The sequence below is a fragment of the Sesamum indicum genome, linkage group LG1 (assembly GCF_026168435.1).
Source record: "Sesamum indicum cultivar Baizhima isolate 11 linkage group LG1, ASM2616843v1, whole genome shotgun sequence".
NCBI classification, from domain to species: Eukaryota; Viridiplantae; Streptophyta; class Magnoliopsida; order Lamiales; family Pedaliaceae; genus Sesamum; species Sesamum indicum.
In genome coordinates, this window is record NC_142657.1 from 19,180,521 (window position 1) to 19,198,524 (window position 18,004).

Consider the following 18,004-nt stretch of genomic DNA (forward strand, 5'->3'; position numbering starts at 1 on the left):
CAACTTTGTTCACATTTTTTATCATTAATTCATGTTGTTAATAATTTTTAAAAAATAATAATAATTACTAAAATCAAGAAATTTCTTAGAACAGTCTTGTCATTACGTATATATAACAATTAACATAAAATCATATGATGAAGAGAAATTTGAACAAAAATTAGATTGTGACTCACTATAAATGTCTGAAAATAATACTCCTCCACTCCTCCTATAAATAAGTACAAATTGGGCCACCATGAACGTACAAATTGAACTGCAGACTGTATACCGCCCATCATTATTTACGGTTTCAGACAATCAAATTAAGATAGAGAAAATTATTTTTTTAGTCCTTGTATTTTATCTATTATTAGATTTAGTTCTATAATTATATTTTTTTAGTTAAGTCTTTCAAATTTTAAAATTGATGAGATATAGTTTGAGTTAGGGTTTCCTAAATGATTTTTCTTTCGATTAGATTTCGAAAATCAGTCGAAAATTGAGGACGTGTCATTGTTTGTATTGATGATGTTTATTGTATGTGAAAGAAAGCAAGAACCAAAGTGGATACAGAAGTACGACTCGTAGAAGTTGAGTTCATATGATCAATTTACATTGGAAAATCAAAAGAAAAAAAATCGTCGTCGTCTTCGACATGATCCATACTCGACTTTCTCTTCTTTCCCGATCTTTTATTCTTATAGATTTTGCAGAGAACCCACTGGTTCAACTGCATAGAAGTTGAGGCAGGCGTGTGATCCTTCTGCTCTTTGGTCAAGTATTCATGCATCTTCCATTCCGTTTTAACGCCGCCGGGATGCCTTCCCTCGTAGAAATCCAAAACCCTCTTGAACCCTATCACCTCGCCGTCGTTCTCCACTACTGGTGTATCTTTCCCGATCGCCTTCCAATACCCGTCGCCTGCCGTCCTCTCCGGCCGTTGCCCGTTCGGGTATCTGCGGATTCTTGGCGTGAAGAAGTACCAATCTTCTTGATCGTCCTCCAATTTTTCATGCATCGCTATATATATATACACAGGCAAGAAACTGAAGAATCTTGATTCAAAGAACAAAAATAGAAGGGGGAGGGGGGGGAGGGAATCAAATTAAGTTCAGGAAGTATATATATATACTGACCGATGAGTTGTTGAGGGTTGTGTTGGTACAACGCGACATCAAGAAAAAGCTTCTGAAACCCTTGTGGCAATGATCCGACGATGAGTTTGTGTCTCAGGTAAACTCGCACTAATTCGACGTCGGTGGGGAGAAACCTCATGCCCGGAGGCATAGGTTCCGACATGATTCTCTCGCAGTAATCGGCGCCGTTCATAAGGTTGTCGTAGTACTCCGGAGGGTGGTGGACTAGTGGCTGCTCCTCCATGGGTCTGTGGTGGCTGTGCGGTGGTGTATACATGAGTAGCTAGATCTATGGGTGGATGGTGAAGTTGATGATGTAGTTAGTTAGGTTGTATTAGGAGAGGATTTTCGAGTTGCTCAATGTTTAAGAATGTCTTATATATATATAGATATACATATACATATATATAGTGTGTCAGTTTAATTACTTGGGTTAATTATCTATTATCTAATAAACCGCAGCAGTTAATTAGAATATTGTGCATGTATTGTCAAGATTTTCATCATCTCGTGTTTTACTTCACACGATTTTTTAACCAACGTTGATAGTATTTTTGTAATGTTAAAATATCCATCACGACCACGTCACTTGAGCATCGGAGGATCTAAGTCGGGGACGCACCCGACGAGCCTCACGTGCTTTCTTATCCTCAGGGTCCAACATTGTTTTGGTAGAGTACATGACTGTGAACGAGATTGTCGTGGAAGATCACATACTTCGATCAAGATCAATATATATAAAAATTAATATAACTTTTTAGCCTCTTATTTAAATTTAACAAAAAAGAAAATAAAACTTTTTTTCTTGTCATGTTATATATATATCATCATCTGCCATATTGAACACATTAAAGAAATAAATGAGAGGTTGAGTAAAAAATGTGCGATTAGTAACTAAGTAAGTCGAAGATAATTAAATGCCAATTACCTCAAAAATTAGTGCATTGGGATATTTATAGACCCATGTGGACACTGTTGCTTGGGCTACGCGTCACCATCGAGATTATAGGCATCCTCAATTGTATGGCCCTCCTCGAATCAGGTCTTTAGTTATGAAACGGGTCTAGTTCATGGATGATTTGGCCCGTTTTTAATGATACGCGAATTTTAACCTTCCAAATGACGGAAATGCCCTTTATTAAGGGTATTTTCGATATTTTACTTGAGAGTAAGGATTTTCCCCATCATATATATATTGATAGGCAAGTATATGTATTTTTTGAAACATATAAAAATAAAAAGGATAAGTTACATAAAACATTGGCGTCCTGTACCAAAAAAATAAAAGTACACCTCTTGGTGGGGTGTTAATTGTAATTTAATTTAAGGTAAATTACAAAAATCTTCCCAACGATTTGTTATAATTACGAATACCCCTTGATTTTTAAAAAATTACAAATATCCATATCAAATGAAAAATAATTATGTAATCTCTAGGCGAAAAAATCAAAGCTCCTATTCTACCCCTTGTTGAATTTTTCCTTAAAATCATATATATATAAATATATATCTCTATATTATTATAAAAGAAATTTTTTTGTGTTTTGAATACTCAAATTTACCCTTTAATTCATTTCTTTCTTTAAAAAAATTTAGTCAGATTAATAATTTCAATATTTTTAATAATATCAAAATTATAATTTTTTTCTTTTATCTACCCACAACTTCATACTTTAAATGGAAATTAAATAAAAAGAGAAGTAGGCAAAGAATTGGAGTGGAGATTGGAGAGTGGAGAGTGGAGTCTCCTTATCCTACTCAAACTCCCTTAGTTAATTCAACTAAACTATTATATATAAAGACGAGAAATTAAGGGGTGCAGTGCAGAAGAAGAATTATAAGAATGGGAATGGCGGCGAGAGCGGAATCGAAAGGGCGGAGGAGAGGACGTCCCAACTCCAAGGAAACTTTTTCCAGTAATGGTGCAGAGTTCTTCAAAGTCTTCCTCCCTAATGTCACTTCTCACCATCTTGTACGTATATTCCCTTTTCATCTCTCTCTCTCTCTCTCCATCGCAACCGCTTTCTCCAATAACTTTTCTTCTACAGATGATACCGCCCGATTTTGTGAAGAAGTGCCATAGAATAATAAAAGAAAGGGTCACACTGAAAGATACAAATGGTAAAAAGTGGCACGTTGATGTGGAGAAAACTCCAAAGGGATCAGTTTTCCTCAAGAATGGATGGCAAAGCTTTGTGGCCCATCATTGCTTGACCCCCGGCGACTTCTTGCTCTTTCACTACGACGGACACTACTCTTTCATTGTCAAGATTTTCGGTACTAATGGATGCAAAAAGGAACCTCCTCCTACTACTACACATGTCAAAATTGAACCAGAGATTTAGGTCAAGCTTGCCTTAGTAGATAGCATTGTGTTTTTCTTTCCTATGTTATGTGTAAATACTAATATTATTTTCTCGCAGTTTTTCAAGGTTAAATGCAACAAACCCCTGTAAAATACATTACACAACAAGTATAATATGAGCAACATTGATATCGAATAATAATTTTAAACTTATCGTTAAAAATTTATATTAAACTTTTGTGAAATACCCATATCTCCTGCACAGCAGAAATGAGGTAGAAATAGGAAATCCTGATAGTAGTAAACAAACGACCTCTCTAAATATGTTCCAATTTAGTAATTGGTAAATCCACCAACAGGTATGTGACAAGATTTGATATGGCTGATGATGATACATTTAACTTACACAAAAGACGTGACAATTTTTGCAGAACATTTCTACATCAAGCTCCTAGATACGGAAGACAAACAGGGCCGGTAGTAGGTAGCATCTAGGACATGGGAACACGTAATCGGCTAAGAAATTTACACAAAGTTCACAAGATGAAACAACTCCTAGAGGATACATAAGCGAACTAAAATAAAGTGTGCTAAAAACAAAACACGAGTAACAAAGAACTAGAGGCTGCATCACGATTGCTTTTCCAACATTGGGACAGAGCTCGGTTCATGACCATGTACCCTTAGTCGGTAGATGCATGTATGAGTAGCACTCCCATGGTTGGATGTAAAATCAATCCTAATAGTGTCCACAAGATTAGATGATGCTGACTCCACCTTAAAAGTTTGAGCATGACTCTTCTCAAGGTCGTAGGTAAATTCAGTCAAAAGAAGCATCTTCTTACTACCAACTTCCGAATCAGTTGAATCTTGTTCTTGCAGCCATCCAGAAACTCTACAGTGCTTGGGGGCACTGGACCTATCATAAGCAACACTCTGTTCATAGAAGAGCAGATCCAAGAAAAAAAAAAGGTTAGAGGTAGTAAAAATAAGCAGAAAAACAACAATGCTATAACTTAAAGCATGAATGAGCACATAGTTTGATCACATGGAGATCAAATTATTACTACCAATCAAGGTAAAGGAAAAGGCAATATAAGGCGACAAGGACTTGAAATTCCTAATTGTGTGATGTAATTAACAGCAACATAAGTCCTGATGGGGGCACTTTTATTAAAGTTATTTGCACTATAAATTCAATCTAACAGACATAATAACTGCATTTCTTGTTGGCTGAAATTATCATGTCCATCCATCTGCATGTGAAAGACAATAAAAGTAGTGTTGCAGCCCAAAGAACAGTTAAGCACCTAGCAGAAAATCTAAAAGAAACTAAACCAACACTCACTAAATGCTCTGATAATTGCTTAAATGTAAGATTTGAATATTTCTACTTTATAAAAACTTATCGTTAGGCTTTATCTTATCGAACAAAATTAAGAGGAAGAACCTAAATACTACAGAATAGGGGGGGAAACTGAAAGAGAATCAATTAAATTACTGAAAATCGATCTTTGCATTGGTAATTATTCGGTAGCTGTCATAAGATAGTAGGAAGTGGTACGAGATTTGCTGCAGTTACTTGGCATCCTATGTCATCTCAGTAAGACAAAATGAGACAAAATGCGTTTGGTTGAGAAGTGCTTCTTTTTTAATATGTGATTAATTGTGACATAAAAGCATAATGATAATAGTTGATGTAATGTGTAAAAGGTGTTAGAGGTAAGAAAGAAAATGTAATGATTATAGTTGATGTGGTACGTTTTTTCTTAGAAGTACTGAAGTGTGTTAGAGATTTTTTTTTTCTTTGAGAGAAATTTTTCCCACAACCAAACAAAACATTGGCCTCCTCAAACAAGATGAGATGAAAACCATCCCCCAAGCAAGCGCACCCTATGTTTCTAAATCCAAGACTTCATTAGAAATGATTAATTGATAAAAAGTGGACTCAGCAGCCAAAACAGTCTAGCAGTTTATGCATGGGCTATCCTGTTCAAGAAAACTAAATTCATGATCCAACATCACAAGAAAAGTAACTGTAGTGTTGCACACATCCTATTCAATCTGGAAACACCACCAGATCTATTTACGAAAAGTAGGTGAAATTGCTGATAACCTACAAAATCACTGTAATAATCATTCAAACATGCCCCCCACCTAAGGCCATATCTTTTTCTGTAGCCAAGCACTTGCTTAACATTCACACAATAGGTGGCATTGAAACTTTTGCCTATACCATATACAAAACAATCTCCAACAAACTAAAACAAAATACAGAGAAGATCAAATAACACGAAAATCTGAGAAGCATGTTATATAATATCAACTCTCTTCTATGTCATTCTTTGACTAATAACTACTTTCTAGCAGCATTAAAGGATTTTTATCTTTGAATAAAGCAACAGCAGAATTCTCCCGCCCATAATTCTGCTTATTTTATAGCGGTAATCTTCAGTTTACTAACATGCAAAAGAAAAGTCTGCTAGCACACCAGTATGAAATGCGATCATATAAATGTGCCGAGAGACATGTCATGTTTGCCTACCACAGAGTAGCAATCCATGTTTCAGAGAACCAGGTGACCTTATATGCTGAAAATTTTCATTTTGCCAGGTCCTTCGACAAAGCTTAGGGCTTAAAATTTGCATTGGTTTTTACCCAAAATAAATAAACAACACATATCATACTCCATTTGTTTCCTCCTTTGTCCGGTTGATCAACAGAAATTTACATACATTCAAGCCAGAAAAAGATATATGAGGTTTTGATGCAAGAAATACTTGAAAGGGTGTGATCTGAGTCCATTCTTTGTAAAATTCCATAAAATGTTTCTTCTTGCATTCAGTGAGGAATTCAGCCATTGCAAATATATAAATCATAAAGGTGGACCTCAATTCTAATTTCTAGTTGGTTAGACTGTTAACAGTCAATTTTAAAGATGAAAGCAATTAAAATGTCTAAAAAAGACATCATAAAGAAGATATCAAAAGCCACATAACCATGAAGTTTCTTCTTGAGAAAAACTTGTCCACAACCCCTTCACCAAGCATGCATAGATACAAACATACCACTACAGAAAATTAAAGGCATCAAATTTGATAGAGTTGCAAAGTAATTCTCACATTAAAGTTTCCTTCTGAGATGTAAATCAGGTAAAGTGTTAAGCAAAATCATCATGAAAAAAGTTGTCCAAATAAACTCCCATCATCCAAGCACTAATCAATCTAGTAAACCATTTAATAACATCAAATGTAGAACACAAGAAACACTGGGCTTTGGATAGTAAAGTTTACTTCAGTAATGCAATACATGGAGGCAATGATGCAGTACAGAAAAAGTGCTCCCAACATGTTATGTTCACATAAAATTAACCCCTGAGAAAAAACAGCATAACTATAAGAAGTATAAAATCGTAGACAACAGAGTCAAATGATTACCTCAGCTACATGTTCCAGAGTCACAGCTTCTGGAACAATGGCAGACCTTAGCCTGATTTCAATAAAGCCACTGCTCCCTTTGAGAGGAAAGCATTGCCCAGGCTCCCCAAAGCTTGGCCTAATCATCTTTCCCGCTTCAGGACTAACCCTATTCAGAAACCAAACCCCACCACCATATGGCTCCGAATGCCTCAGCACCCTGCCCCCTCCTGATGCCAATGCATAATCCACCATACCCAATCCATCAGCCGCATGCCTCTCAATTTCCTTCTCCACAATCTCCCTTGCATAATCCCTAATCTCATCCAAACTAACCTCACCACGACCAGGGTTTTCCATGGCCTTTTTGAACTCCTCAAAAAACTCACCAAAGTCTTCCTTTGACAGCAAACTCTTAGTTCTAAACTCATCCATAAACTTCTCAAAAGCATCACTTCTTGCATCCAATGCTTTCAACTTCAAATCCATTTCGTCCCCCTTCTTTTCCACTTTCTCATCAAACTCCCTCCTCACCAAACTAATCTCATCCTCGAGTTTCCGATCAATGGCATTCACCTGAACCTGCATTGCCTTCACTGTCGTCTTAACAAACTTCTCCACCTCAGCAAACCTCCCGTCAAAATCCCCGGAAATCACTGAAAAATCTCTCGTATCAGGGCCCGAATTCAACACCACCCACCGAATCATCTGCACAAACCCCAATATAACTACAAGTAACGCTAAATTCTTAGTGAGAATGCTAACTGCAGTCAGCCATCGCGGCTTCGTTGACTTCCGGGCCAGGCCAGACTTTTTCGACTGGGTTTGGGCCGGGGTTTTCCTCGCATCCCTCAAAATTGCAGCGGCCGTGTCACCGGCTGTCAGCCTGGCGTCTTTATTTTCAGCCACTGTGACATTGGCGGCGGCTAAATCTGGACCCCCAGTGGGAGGATTCTTCTCGACTGCTCGGCGGCGAGTGGTTGGCCCTTGATTCGCCGTAACGGAGACGGTAGATGCGGACATTTGAAAAAATCTGCAATTCTTGGTACTAAGCCTAACTTTCGAGGCGAATTTTATCCGATGTGATTGTTCAATTTAAAGACGGATCAAAAACCCTAAAGAAAGAGGGAAAAAACAGATTGAAAACTTCAGATTAGAGTAGGCAGAGAGAGAGAGAGAGAGGGTATTGATTAATTTATAGCTGCTTCGTAATTCTGAAGGAGCGGTTCCAAATTTTGAATTTCATCTCTCGTGTCCCTTCGAGTAAAGAAGCAATCACTTTTCCCTTTCTTTTTTCTTTTTCTAATTATTTGCTAATGGCTCACATTTAATAATCTACATCTTATAAAAATTAATTTAAATTTTTTGCCCACCCGGATCTTATAGAATCAATTATTATAAAATTATTAATAATTAATTCTCAATCATTTTATTTTAGTCATTCCTTAAACTTAAGTTACTTAATCTTTGCATTTGGATTAATAGGTTTGAATTTGATGTAAGAATTTGAAGAAAGTTTTTTAAATAAATTCATTCGAAAAAAATTTGAAATCCATCAGTATTCAATAAAATATAATTTATAATTAGAATTGAAGGTAGTAAGAGCCACGATGCCTAGTTCAATTAGCGGACTTGAAGCCACATGACTCTAAAATCACATGTTGTATTCTAATTTAATAGTAGATGTTTTGTTTTATAGTGCGTATTACTTAGATATAATTATATAATATTAATTATCAATATATAATTATTATAATTATCATATTTGATATACTAATTGCAATCAACTTATTAAAATAATAATAATTCATCGTTGTCACTTCAAAACAAAATTAAAGTAGCAAGATAATAAGGGTGCTTTGATGAACTTTTAAAGTACGAAAACAACCACACTGAAGTAATTAAATAAGGATAATTACACCTCATTCTCATGAGATTTGGTGTAATTACACGTAAATTTTCTATAATTTAAAAAAATTATATCTAGCATCCTTGAGATTTGATTCCGTCTAACAAATAAGTCAATCCGTCAGTCAAAATTAACTGAATTTGTTGATATTAATAAAAAAATTGAATGAAAGCTGACATTTATCCTCGATTGACTTATTGCATATCAAATATTTTTTTTTGGATTAAACTATTCTTATGACGGTGAATATATATCCCCTCACATGCATTAATGCGTGAGAAAATATGAAGGTAATTTGCAAATTCGGTGAATTTTGACAACGGATATATTTATTTGTCATACGGAAGCAAATTTTGATAGTGCTATATATAATTTTTCAATCTATAAAAAATTTACGTATAATTACACTAAACCTAAAAGCAGGGGAGCCTAATTATTCCAATTAAATATTTTACAATTTAAAATGGGCCAGTGGTGATAATATTTCAATATTACACAACTCCAAAGAATCCATAAAACTAAAATTCAGTTAGAATGAAGCACAATTACAATAATAAACCATCAAACTGTTGCATATACTATGAACAACCTTTGGCCCATTGATTTAAAAATTATATTGTATGGATTAAGCCTGTTTTGAATTTGGGTACTTGAGAATTTCAATTTTGTTTGAGTTTTTACATTCTTTTTTATGTTCAAGAGAAGATCAAAATATAGATTAAAGTTGTTAATGGGCTGCCAAAGGAGTCTATTTGGGCTTGATGGGCTTCACTTGTTATTGCCATCATTTTTATTCACAAACCTCCAAACAACTACTACTCCTTGACTTCAACTTTTTACAGTTGGTATAAAAAATATTAATTATTTCTAACCAAGATAATTTTTCTTAGTATGTGATTCATTACATCATTCAATATGTTTATATTACAAGGGTAATTCAACTCGTTCATGATTCAAATCAACGAATACATTCCAGAAAAACAAGAAACTAACAAAGAAGTAAACACGTACTCACATTCTTATGGCTCAAACCCACAATCTCTTGTGATAATACAATTTAAGTCGTTAAATAGTGCAGCAATTCAGACACGACGTTTCGACTGTAATTTCATTATAAGGAGAACTGACAACGATGTAAAGGGTGTTTAACCGAGCAACGAGCTCATAAGCTCTTTAAAAGAGACAGTCACGTGGCACAATAATGATACTTTATTTTCAGTATAAAAAAATAAAAAATAAAAAACTTACAGTATGGAAGCTTGCAGAATGAAAAAGAATTTTATCTTCATTATGAGGAGAGAACAAATTCCATGCGCTAGTTGTGGAACTTTTGTTCTTTTTGCAACTTGATTTGATATTTATGGTGTAGAATGTGACTAAAGATGGTGAGAAAGTGGTTCTCTTTTGAAAACAACGTCATAGTGTTTGGATTCTTTCTGCAGAGTGTTTTATTGTATTTTATGGAGATAAAGTGACAAAAATAAAGATAAATAAATATGTGTTATAGATAATATGTATATTTAAATTTGTTTTTGGAGATAATTTAAAATAAATATTGTATATTTAATAATGTGTTGTGAGAGACAAAAATTATTATTTACTGTCAAATTATGTATTTTATATATATATATGTGTGTGTGTGTATATATATGTACGTATTTGTACTAAAATAATTCAAAATACCCAGATAAAGTGTTTTTATATGACGACAAACATTAGGTATGTTTTGACTCATTTCGAAAATAATTTGAAAATGAAAACAAACATAGTGCATGTTTGTTTGGTCCGTATAATAGCAACTAGTGTTTTTTTGGATGTACAATGCATGTGTTCCAATTTTTGAAATATAAAATTCTAAATATTTAAATTTATTATATTTTTATGAAATTAAAGTTTTTTTTTTAATTATCTAGTACATTATTGAGTTTATGATGATTTAAATAAAAATAATATGATTAAAAATAAAAAATAAATATGAGATTAAAAAATAAGAACTTAAATAAAAAGTAAGAGGAGAGAAAAAATAGAAAAAAAAAAGTAATTTGAATTATCTTTTAAAATATAATACTTTTGAAAAAAATATTAAAAAGAACACATATGATGGTTCCATTTAAGACCTCTACACTTTATGTAAAATATAGAAATGTACAAAGTATTATATTTGACACAATAAGAAAAGAAAACAATTGCTGAGATATTAATATTATTTAATTTTTTTCTTTGACAGCTTAATTTTCTAAATAAGATTTTCGTTTAAGAGGTTCGAATTTGAATCTCACTTACGCCCATTTATAAAGTAGCAATTACATTTTTTGGAACGACAAATTGAGAAATGGGTTTTTTTAGACTAAAAGGTATTTTTGATATATTTTTAAAATAAAAAGATATTTTAAGGAAATTATAATAATTTTTCCAAATATATTTCTTAAAATATTTTAGAGAACAATTAATCAGTAGTTGAGAATTTTAGTTGATAAATTAAACAAAAAATGTAAAAAATTTATGAAAATTTTATCACAGATAAATGAATACGGTTTTAAAAAATTCTTTTTAAAATTAAATATCAATAAACGAATTTATAATGTAAAATTTATGATAGTTGGATTTTTTTAATAAAATTTTAAGAATAAAATTTAAATATAAAAAAATATTTTGTAGGGGCTTTTTTATTGTAAACGAAAGGGGGGGGGGGGGGGGGGATTTTTGTAATTTTCTGCAACTCTTTATAGCTAACAGGACAAAAACTAAGACGAGGACATTGAAAGCAATAAATTCCCATGGTACGAAAATTTTGCCAATTCTTGGCCAGCCACACTTCATTATGATCTGATGGTGATGATGTCTGAGTACCGGGGCCGTCTGTTGTTTCGCACGAACATTTTAAAAAATTATTTTATATAATATTGGCTTTGGTATATATTTGAATAATTATATTCTCATCTCTGGAGATTTTGCATAATTATATGTAAATTTTTTGTAGTTTAAAAAATTATATTTATCATCCCTAATGTTTGCTTTCATCTAACAAATAAGTTACTCCATTAGTCAAAATTTACCAAATTTACAGATATTAATAAAACAACTAAATAAAAAATAATATTTATTCTCAATTGACTTGTTATTGACTTATCGCAGGTCAAATAAATCTTTTCAGACTAAGCTACTCTTATAACGGTGAAAATATACCTCCTCACATGCATTAATTCGTTAAGACGTATGAGGATAATTTGGTTCTAAAAATATTTATTTGACCTGCAATAAATAAGTATTAAATCATTGGTAGGTAAATATAGAATTTCTTTTCCTTTTTTTTGTTAATATTAGCAAATTCGGTGAAATTTTACTAATAGGGGACTTATTTGTTAAACGAAAGCAAATATCAAAAGTACTAAATATACAAATCACGTAAAATCTCATACTAACAATCAACATTTCTTCTCTTCCCCCTCTCTTTCACTCTGTCTTTTCCATCATCAATTTCATCACAGAATTTATTGGGACAAAGATTTGTTTTAAATATATTGCTAAAAATGAGGTAAAATTATATTTTTTGTCTCACATTTGATTTACATAATTTTTAAAATAATTATGTACATTTAGTCATTTGCTTTACGATTTTTGTGGAATTACATATGACGAGTTTCCTCAACTTTGAAATTATTTTAAAAATTTCGTAAAGTACAAGACTAAATATGTTCAATTTTTTTCCTAATTGTTGGGTCTATCTATCCGAACTGTTCGTATCTTTTGTGGAATTACAGAAACCAGTATTGACAGTCAGAAAGTATAGATAATTTGTGTAGTGATATTGATATTTTTAGGAGTGTAAGTGTAATTTTCTAAAAAAATTGGAATGATTTATGTAAATAATATAATTGATGTTTTTTTTATAGATATATATGTATAACTCTTTAAAAAATATTGATCGTTTACATAAATAAACCATATGCCCGTAAATGTTGAATGCAATTCTCCATATTAAATATATAATTATTTATCGTATAATTTGCTATCAAAATCTAATTTAGAAAATAATTTTAAATTGGAGAAGAGATAGCCACACACGAGTAGTGAATGAGACAGGCAAGCCATCCAAGTAAGAAAATTCAAGAAAAGTTGTAATTAGTCGAATACTCTCTTATTATTTGAAAAATTATAAAATATATTCTAATATTTGAAAAAATTATGTAATTCTTTGATGGAGGTATGAAAATTGTCAACTTTGTCCTTAATGTATCATTTTGATTTTTCTTTTTAAATTAAAATTTATAGAAAAATCGAACATGATAGATGAAAAAAATTATAAAAAAAAATTATCCACTTAATTCGTAAAAATTAAAAAATTTAAAAAATAAATAACATCATATTTTTAATCTGCAAGGGTATTTTGATAAAAAGAATGGATGAAAACCTAACGGATTGAGCTAATTGTTAGACATTTGTTAAAATCAGGGGGGTGTACTGATAATTTTTCAAGCAACGAGAGGATATTCGTATTATGCGAAACTTCTGAGGAGGTTGTTGTAATTTACCCTTATATTTTTTAGTGTTCTATTGTATTTTTTGTGAAGATAGAGAGAGAAATACAGAGATAAATAAGTATGTGTTGGAGATTGTGTATGTCTGAATTTGTTTTTAAAAATATTTTAAAATAAATATTACATATTTGATGTTGTTGTTTTAAAAGACGAAAGTCATTATTTATTATCAAATCATATCTATTCTATATACATATATATATATTTATGCCAAATGGCAGAAAAATACCATTATTTTTTAATGAAAACAAAATATATATTTTGGCCCACCCCAACCACAGATCTGAAAATGAAACCAAACAAGGCTAAGTTTTGAGTCTGCTTTTTCAACTATGTTGTTTTAGTACCAATTATTTTGGTGGGACCATTGCATGTCTCATCATACTTCACTGTTTCCAAGAACTAAAAAATGTGAATACAAATTTAAAATTAAAAAATAGTATTATTTTAGTCCACTAAGTATGCCTAATTTTAATTTTAGTCCGATAACTATGTCCATTTTTTTAGGTCCAGTAACTTACGAAAATGCTTACTTTTAGTCATCTGGCAGATTTTTGGACAATTTTATCCCTATGCAATTTTTGAAAGGCAGTTTTAGTCCATATGCACTCATAGGGGTAAAATTGTCCGAGAATCTGCCAGAAGACTACAAGTAAGCAATTTCGTAAGTTACTGGACCTAAACAAAAATGAACATAGTTATCGAACTAAAATTAAAATGAGATATACTTAGCGGACTAAAATAATACTTTTCCCTTAAAATTATAAATTCAAATTTTATTATAGGGGTGGATATTTATTTTACTTTATATAAATTGTTATAATTTATTTATTTATTTTTAATTATATTAATATATTAATTAAATTAAAATATCCTATAATATATTATGTAATTTATTTATCATTATTTTATTTAAAAAAAGTACGCTTATATATATATATATATTTGTTTAAAAATAAAAAAAAAACAAGCAAAGAAGATCAAAAGGGAAGAGAAATGCAATTGAAAATGATCAAAAACCTCATTGGCGTGTTCAACTTTTCAATGCGAAGGAAGGACACTTCAAATTGAGTTTGATCTCCAGCAGTCAATGTCGCCTAAATATTTGTTGTATTTTTTCTTTAAATAATATATATACGTCACGTCCGTAAAAATCACGATATTATATCGTTATTTTAATTAATATAAATCTAAATAAATATTTTATAAGAAAATTATAAAATTAATCCTTTAATTTATACTTATTTCAAACTTAACCTCACGTTTTATGAGATTTTAAAATTTAACCCCACGTCCTTTAAAGTGGCAAAAAATGGTCACAGCGTTGCAAAGAAAACCCCCTTAGAGTAGTAGACGATAAAACTAACGGCGAACCATTTTTTTGACCAATGTGCACGAGAATTCCATGTGTTTTCTCTCCGCCGTTAATTTTCACGTCTGTTAGTGTTGAAATTAAATTTATAATTTTGTCTATTTTCATCATGCATGATGTATATATATTAATTAAAATAGAAAGTTAAAGTGTTGTGAAAAATATGAGGGATATGCGGAAGTTGTGTTGTGAAGTCGAGACTGAAGTTAGACTCTTTATCTTTACGATAATTATTTGCCCGCTCTGGTGCTAAGGAAAACGATAATTTATTTTTCAAGATACAACGATTTACAATTTTAAAATAGCAGCACTGTAGATTTTGAGAAACGATGAGCCAAATAATAATATTTTTGAATTCTCTTAATAAAAAACAACAACGTGTTTTTATTGCCAACACATTGATAATGCTCTAAAATGTCTTTCAAGTTGAAAGGGGATCTGTCTGTACAAGTTGGAAATATATTATCCAATGGGCATGTCCAATAAAAAAAGATATATTTAAAATAGTATAAATTTTCATCCGAATTGACGCATCATTTTCAATCAAACGAATTCATCGTTTCATTCAAAAGACTTCATCCAATCGACACTGATCCGGGTCGAATTGTTCGATCTCGAGTGACGATCTCACCGTTGAAGGATTAACTCTTCCGAACCAGATTTTTGGGTCTTCTGAGAATAAAAACACGAACCGTGAGCTCGTCGGGCACGTCCCCGTCAATGACCCTCCGACGCTCAAGTTAGGTTGATCGAGAGAAATAGGTGCGATCTAGAAATTCGGTCTCAATTAATACGTATCAGTTACCTCATTTATGGTGCGTCGGGGTCTATTTATAGAACACAGTTGTACGTCAAGTACTGGGCCACGTGGCCTTATCTCGTCGGTGCGCGTTCAGATCGAACGGTGGTCATTATCCGAGTCTTCAGTCAGTCTATGCGATCCGGGTCGGGTCAACTGCGACCCGCCCGCTACAAAATACGCGGACCTTGATCGCGAAATGACTATAATGCCCTTAATGAGGGGCATTTTGGTCCTTTTGTAGGTGTTATATTTGGATACTCATCAGACCATTTCAACCAAATGACACACCTATTCGGTTGATTAGATACAATCGGATAATGATTGGACGCCATTAACCATCATCCACACGTCACAAACTTATCATGCGTCGCACATCATAACTAATCACTTATTACGATTTAATTGAATCAAATAAATGTATTTTTTGAATTATCATTCGTTACTTTTTTTTTTAAATTCTTTTTTATTTTTTTAATACATCTTATGAGTGAAATATTGTCACGTTTCCGCAGTCCGAGTCAATATTTTCTCTTCTTTAGTTTTTTGTTCTATTGTCGTTAAGTTGATTTGACAACTTTCTGTCACGTTGCTGCAATCTGCACCACGGAAGCCCTCATCAATAATTTAAGTGATCCAAGCCCACCTCGGACTATAAACCGTCGTATATCACATCATTGTATCGTATATTAGTATTCTATTTATATGTATATTTTATATTTTTAAATTATAATATAATTTAATTTATAATATAAAATATATTTTAATACTCATTCATAAATATGATATCAATACGTGACGCAAAAGTATGATAACAGGTCCATACTATCTTAATCTCCACAAATCTTTGTAAAAATACAAGTACTTTGTAATTAAAAAAACACAGCAATCAATGGATGTGTTTTTTTGTAATAATTAATTATTAAATAAAAATAATACATAATAATGAATAATAATTAATCACGATGTACAATAAATATTATTTATTATTGTAATAAATCAAGTCAAAACACAGGCCATAATTAAAAACTTTGACAACTACAATTGATCTGATTACAATTTTCATCGATTTTTTAAAATAAATAAATAAATAAAAATAATTCGACAAATATTTAGTTATAAAAATTAAATTTTCATATTATTTTTTTTTAATGATTGATAGTATAGTTTATCACAAAATAAACAATTTATATATTTTATAATATAGGAAATAGTTTATTTTTCCTGTAGTAAAATATGATTAATTCAACATAACGTATACGTGTGAGAAGACAAATGTTGTATTTCAAATTACCGTACATGAAAAATAATTTAAATGTAATATAGATAGAAAATGATGAGGAAAAAAAAAGAAAATTATTTCATTTCCACATCATTTAACGACATCGGCTTCATATGTGTTTTATTTTTAAATTATAGTTTAATTTTGATACGATATGAGCATTAATCATATATCAAAGTATGATCTATTTATAAAAATTATCTTTTTATTTTAAATAATTATAATAATATTATCTTTGTAAATAAAATAAATTAACGTAAAAAATAATTGTATGATTAGGTTATATTGGGTTGGTTGGGGTGGGGATATATTTGTGTTAAATTTCTGACAGTGTGGACCATAAACATAAAGAAATAGGACTGCGATGGCTGCTGCATAACGTGTTTTACTCTATTCCATTTTCATGACATATGCAGTGATGCAAATACATAGATAGATTTAGGGTGAATTGTATTTTAACCCCTGTAAAACCATTAAATTACACAAGAATAATTCCCTGAATATGAAAATAGATGATATGTCTGGATTTGTGTTTTGAGGTAATCTAAAATATTTTAAAATAAGTGGTGTAGGTTTGATGTTGGGATTTGAGAGACAAAAATCATTATTCATTGTCAAATCATGTCTCCTTTGATATATAAATATTGTATGTTTAATCTTATATTTTTTTGAGACAAAAATCACTGTTTATTGTCGAATCACGTCTCTTTTATATTATATATATATGAGTATATAGAAAGTTAAAAAATAAAAAGACACACAGATAAGGTGTAAAAACATAAAAATAAACATTGAGTGTGTTTTATCTTGTTTTTGAAAATGCGAAACATAAAATCAAACATAGTGTATGGGTTCAAGCCCATCAATTAATGTATAGTATACTATAAAAAAAATTAAATTTTCATCACACTATAAATGGTCACAGCTTGAAAATTGAGGTTTATTAATACTATTAATCATGATTAAACAAGATCAACTCAAAAATTTAAATTTTACCACAATTAATCATTCGCCATGGGTTTTAGCCATCGTAAAAAAAATTGGCATGGTTTTGCTCACGGCTAATGTTTTTAACTGTAGCGAAAAATCATATATTTTAATAGTAATTATTAATTAATTATACATATTTAATATCGATATTTGATGTATATTAATAGATGACGATTGAAATTATAATATAATTATAATAGATGACGATTGAAACTAAGTTGATTGCCTCCATGGTCAAGGAGTCAAGATGCCTCTGTTTTTTAATCAGGGGATTG

The 18,004-nt window shown here is 31.4% G+C and overlaps 2 protein-coding genes across 2 annotated transcripts; both read right to left on the bottom strand.

Annotated features, from left to right (window-relative positions):
- Positions 1-592: 592 nt before the first annotated feature.
- LOC105168085 (NAC transcription factor 56-like) lies at positions 593-1,362 on the bottom strand. The gene is made up of 2 exons (XM_011088019.1): positions 1,119-1,362; positions 593-1,002 (listed from the first exon to the last, which is right to left on the bottom strand). Exons 1-2 carry the CDS (start codon positions 1,360-1,362, stop codon positions 593-595), a joined length of 654 nt encoding a protein of 217 aa, XP_011086321.1.
- Positions 1,363-3,721: 2,359 nt separating this feature from the next.
- On the bottom strand, positions 3,722-8,102 carry LOC105167934 (SUN domain-containing protein 1). The gene is made up of 2 exons (XM_011087830.3): positions 6,861-8,102; positions 3,722-4,359 (listed from the first exon to the last, which is right to left on the bottom strand). Exons 1-2 carry the CDS (start codon positions 7,860-7,862, stop codon positions 4,054-4,056), a joined length of 1,308 nt encoding a protein of 435 aa, XP_011086132.1. The 5' UTR covers positions 7,863-8,102; the 3' UTR covers positions 3,722-4,053.
- Between the last annotated feature and the right edge of the window lie 9,902 nt (positions 8,103-18,004).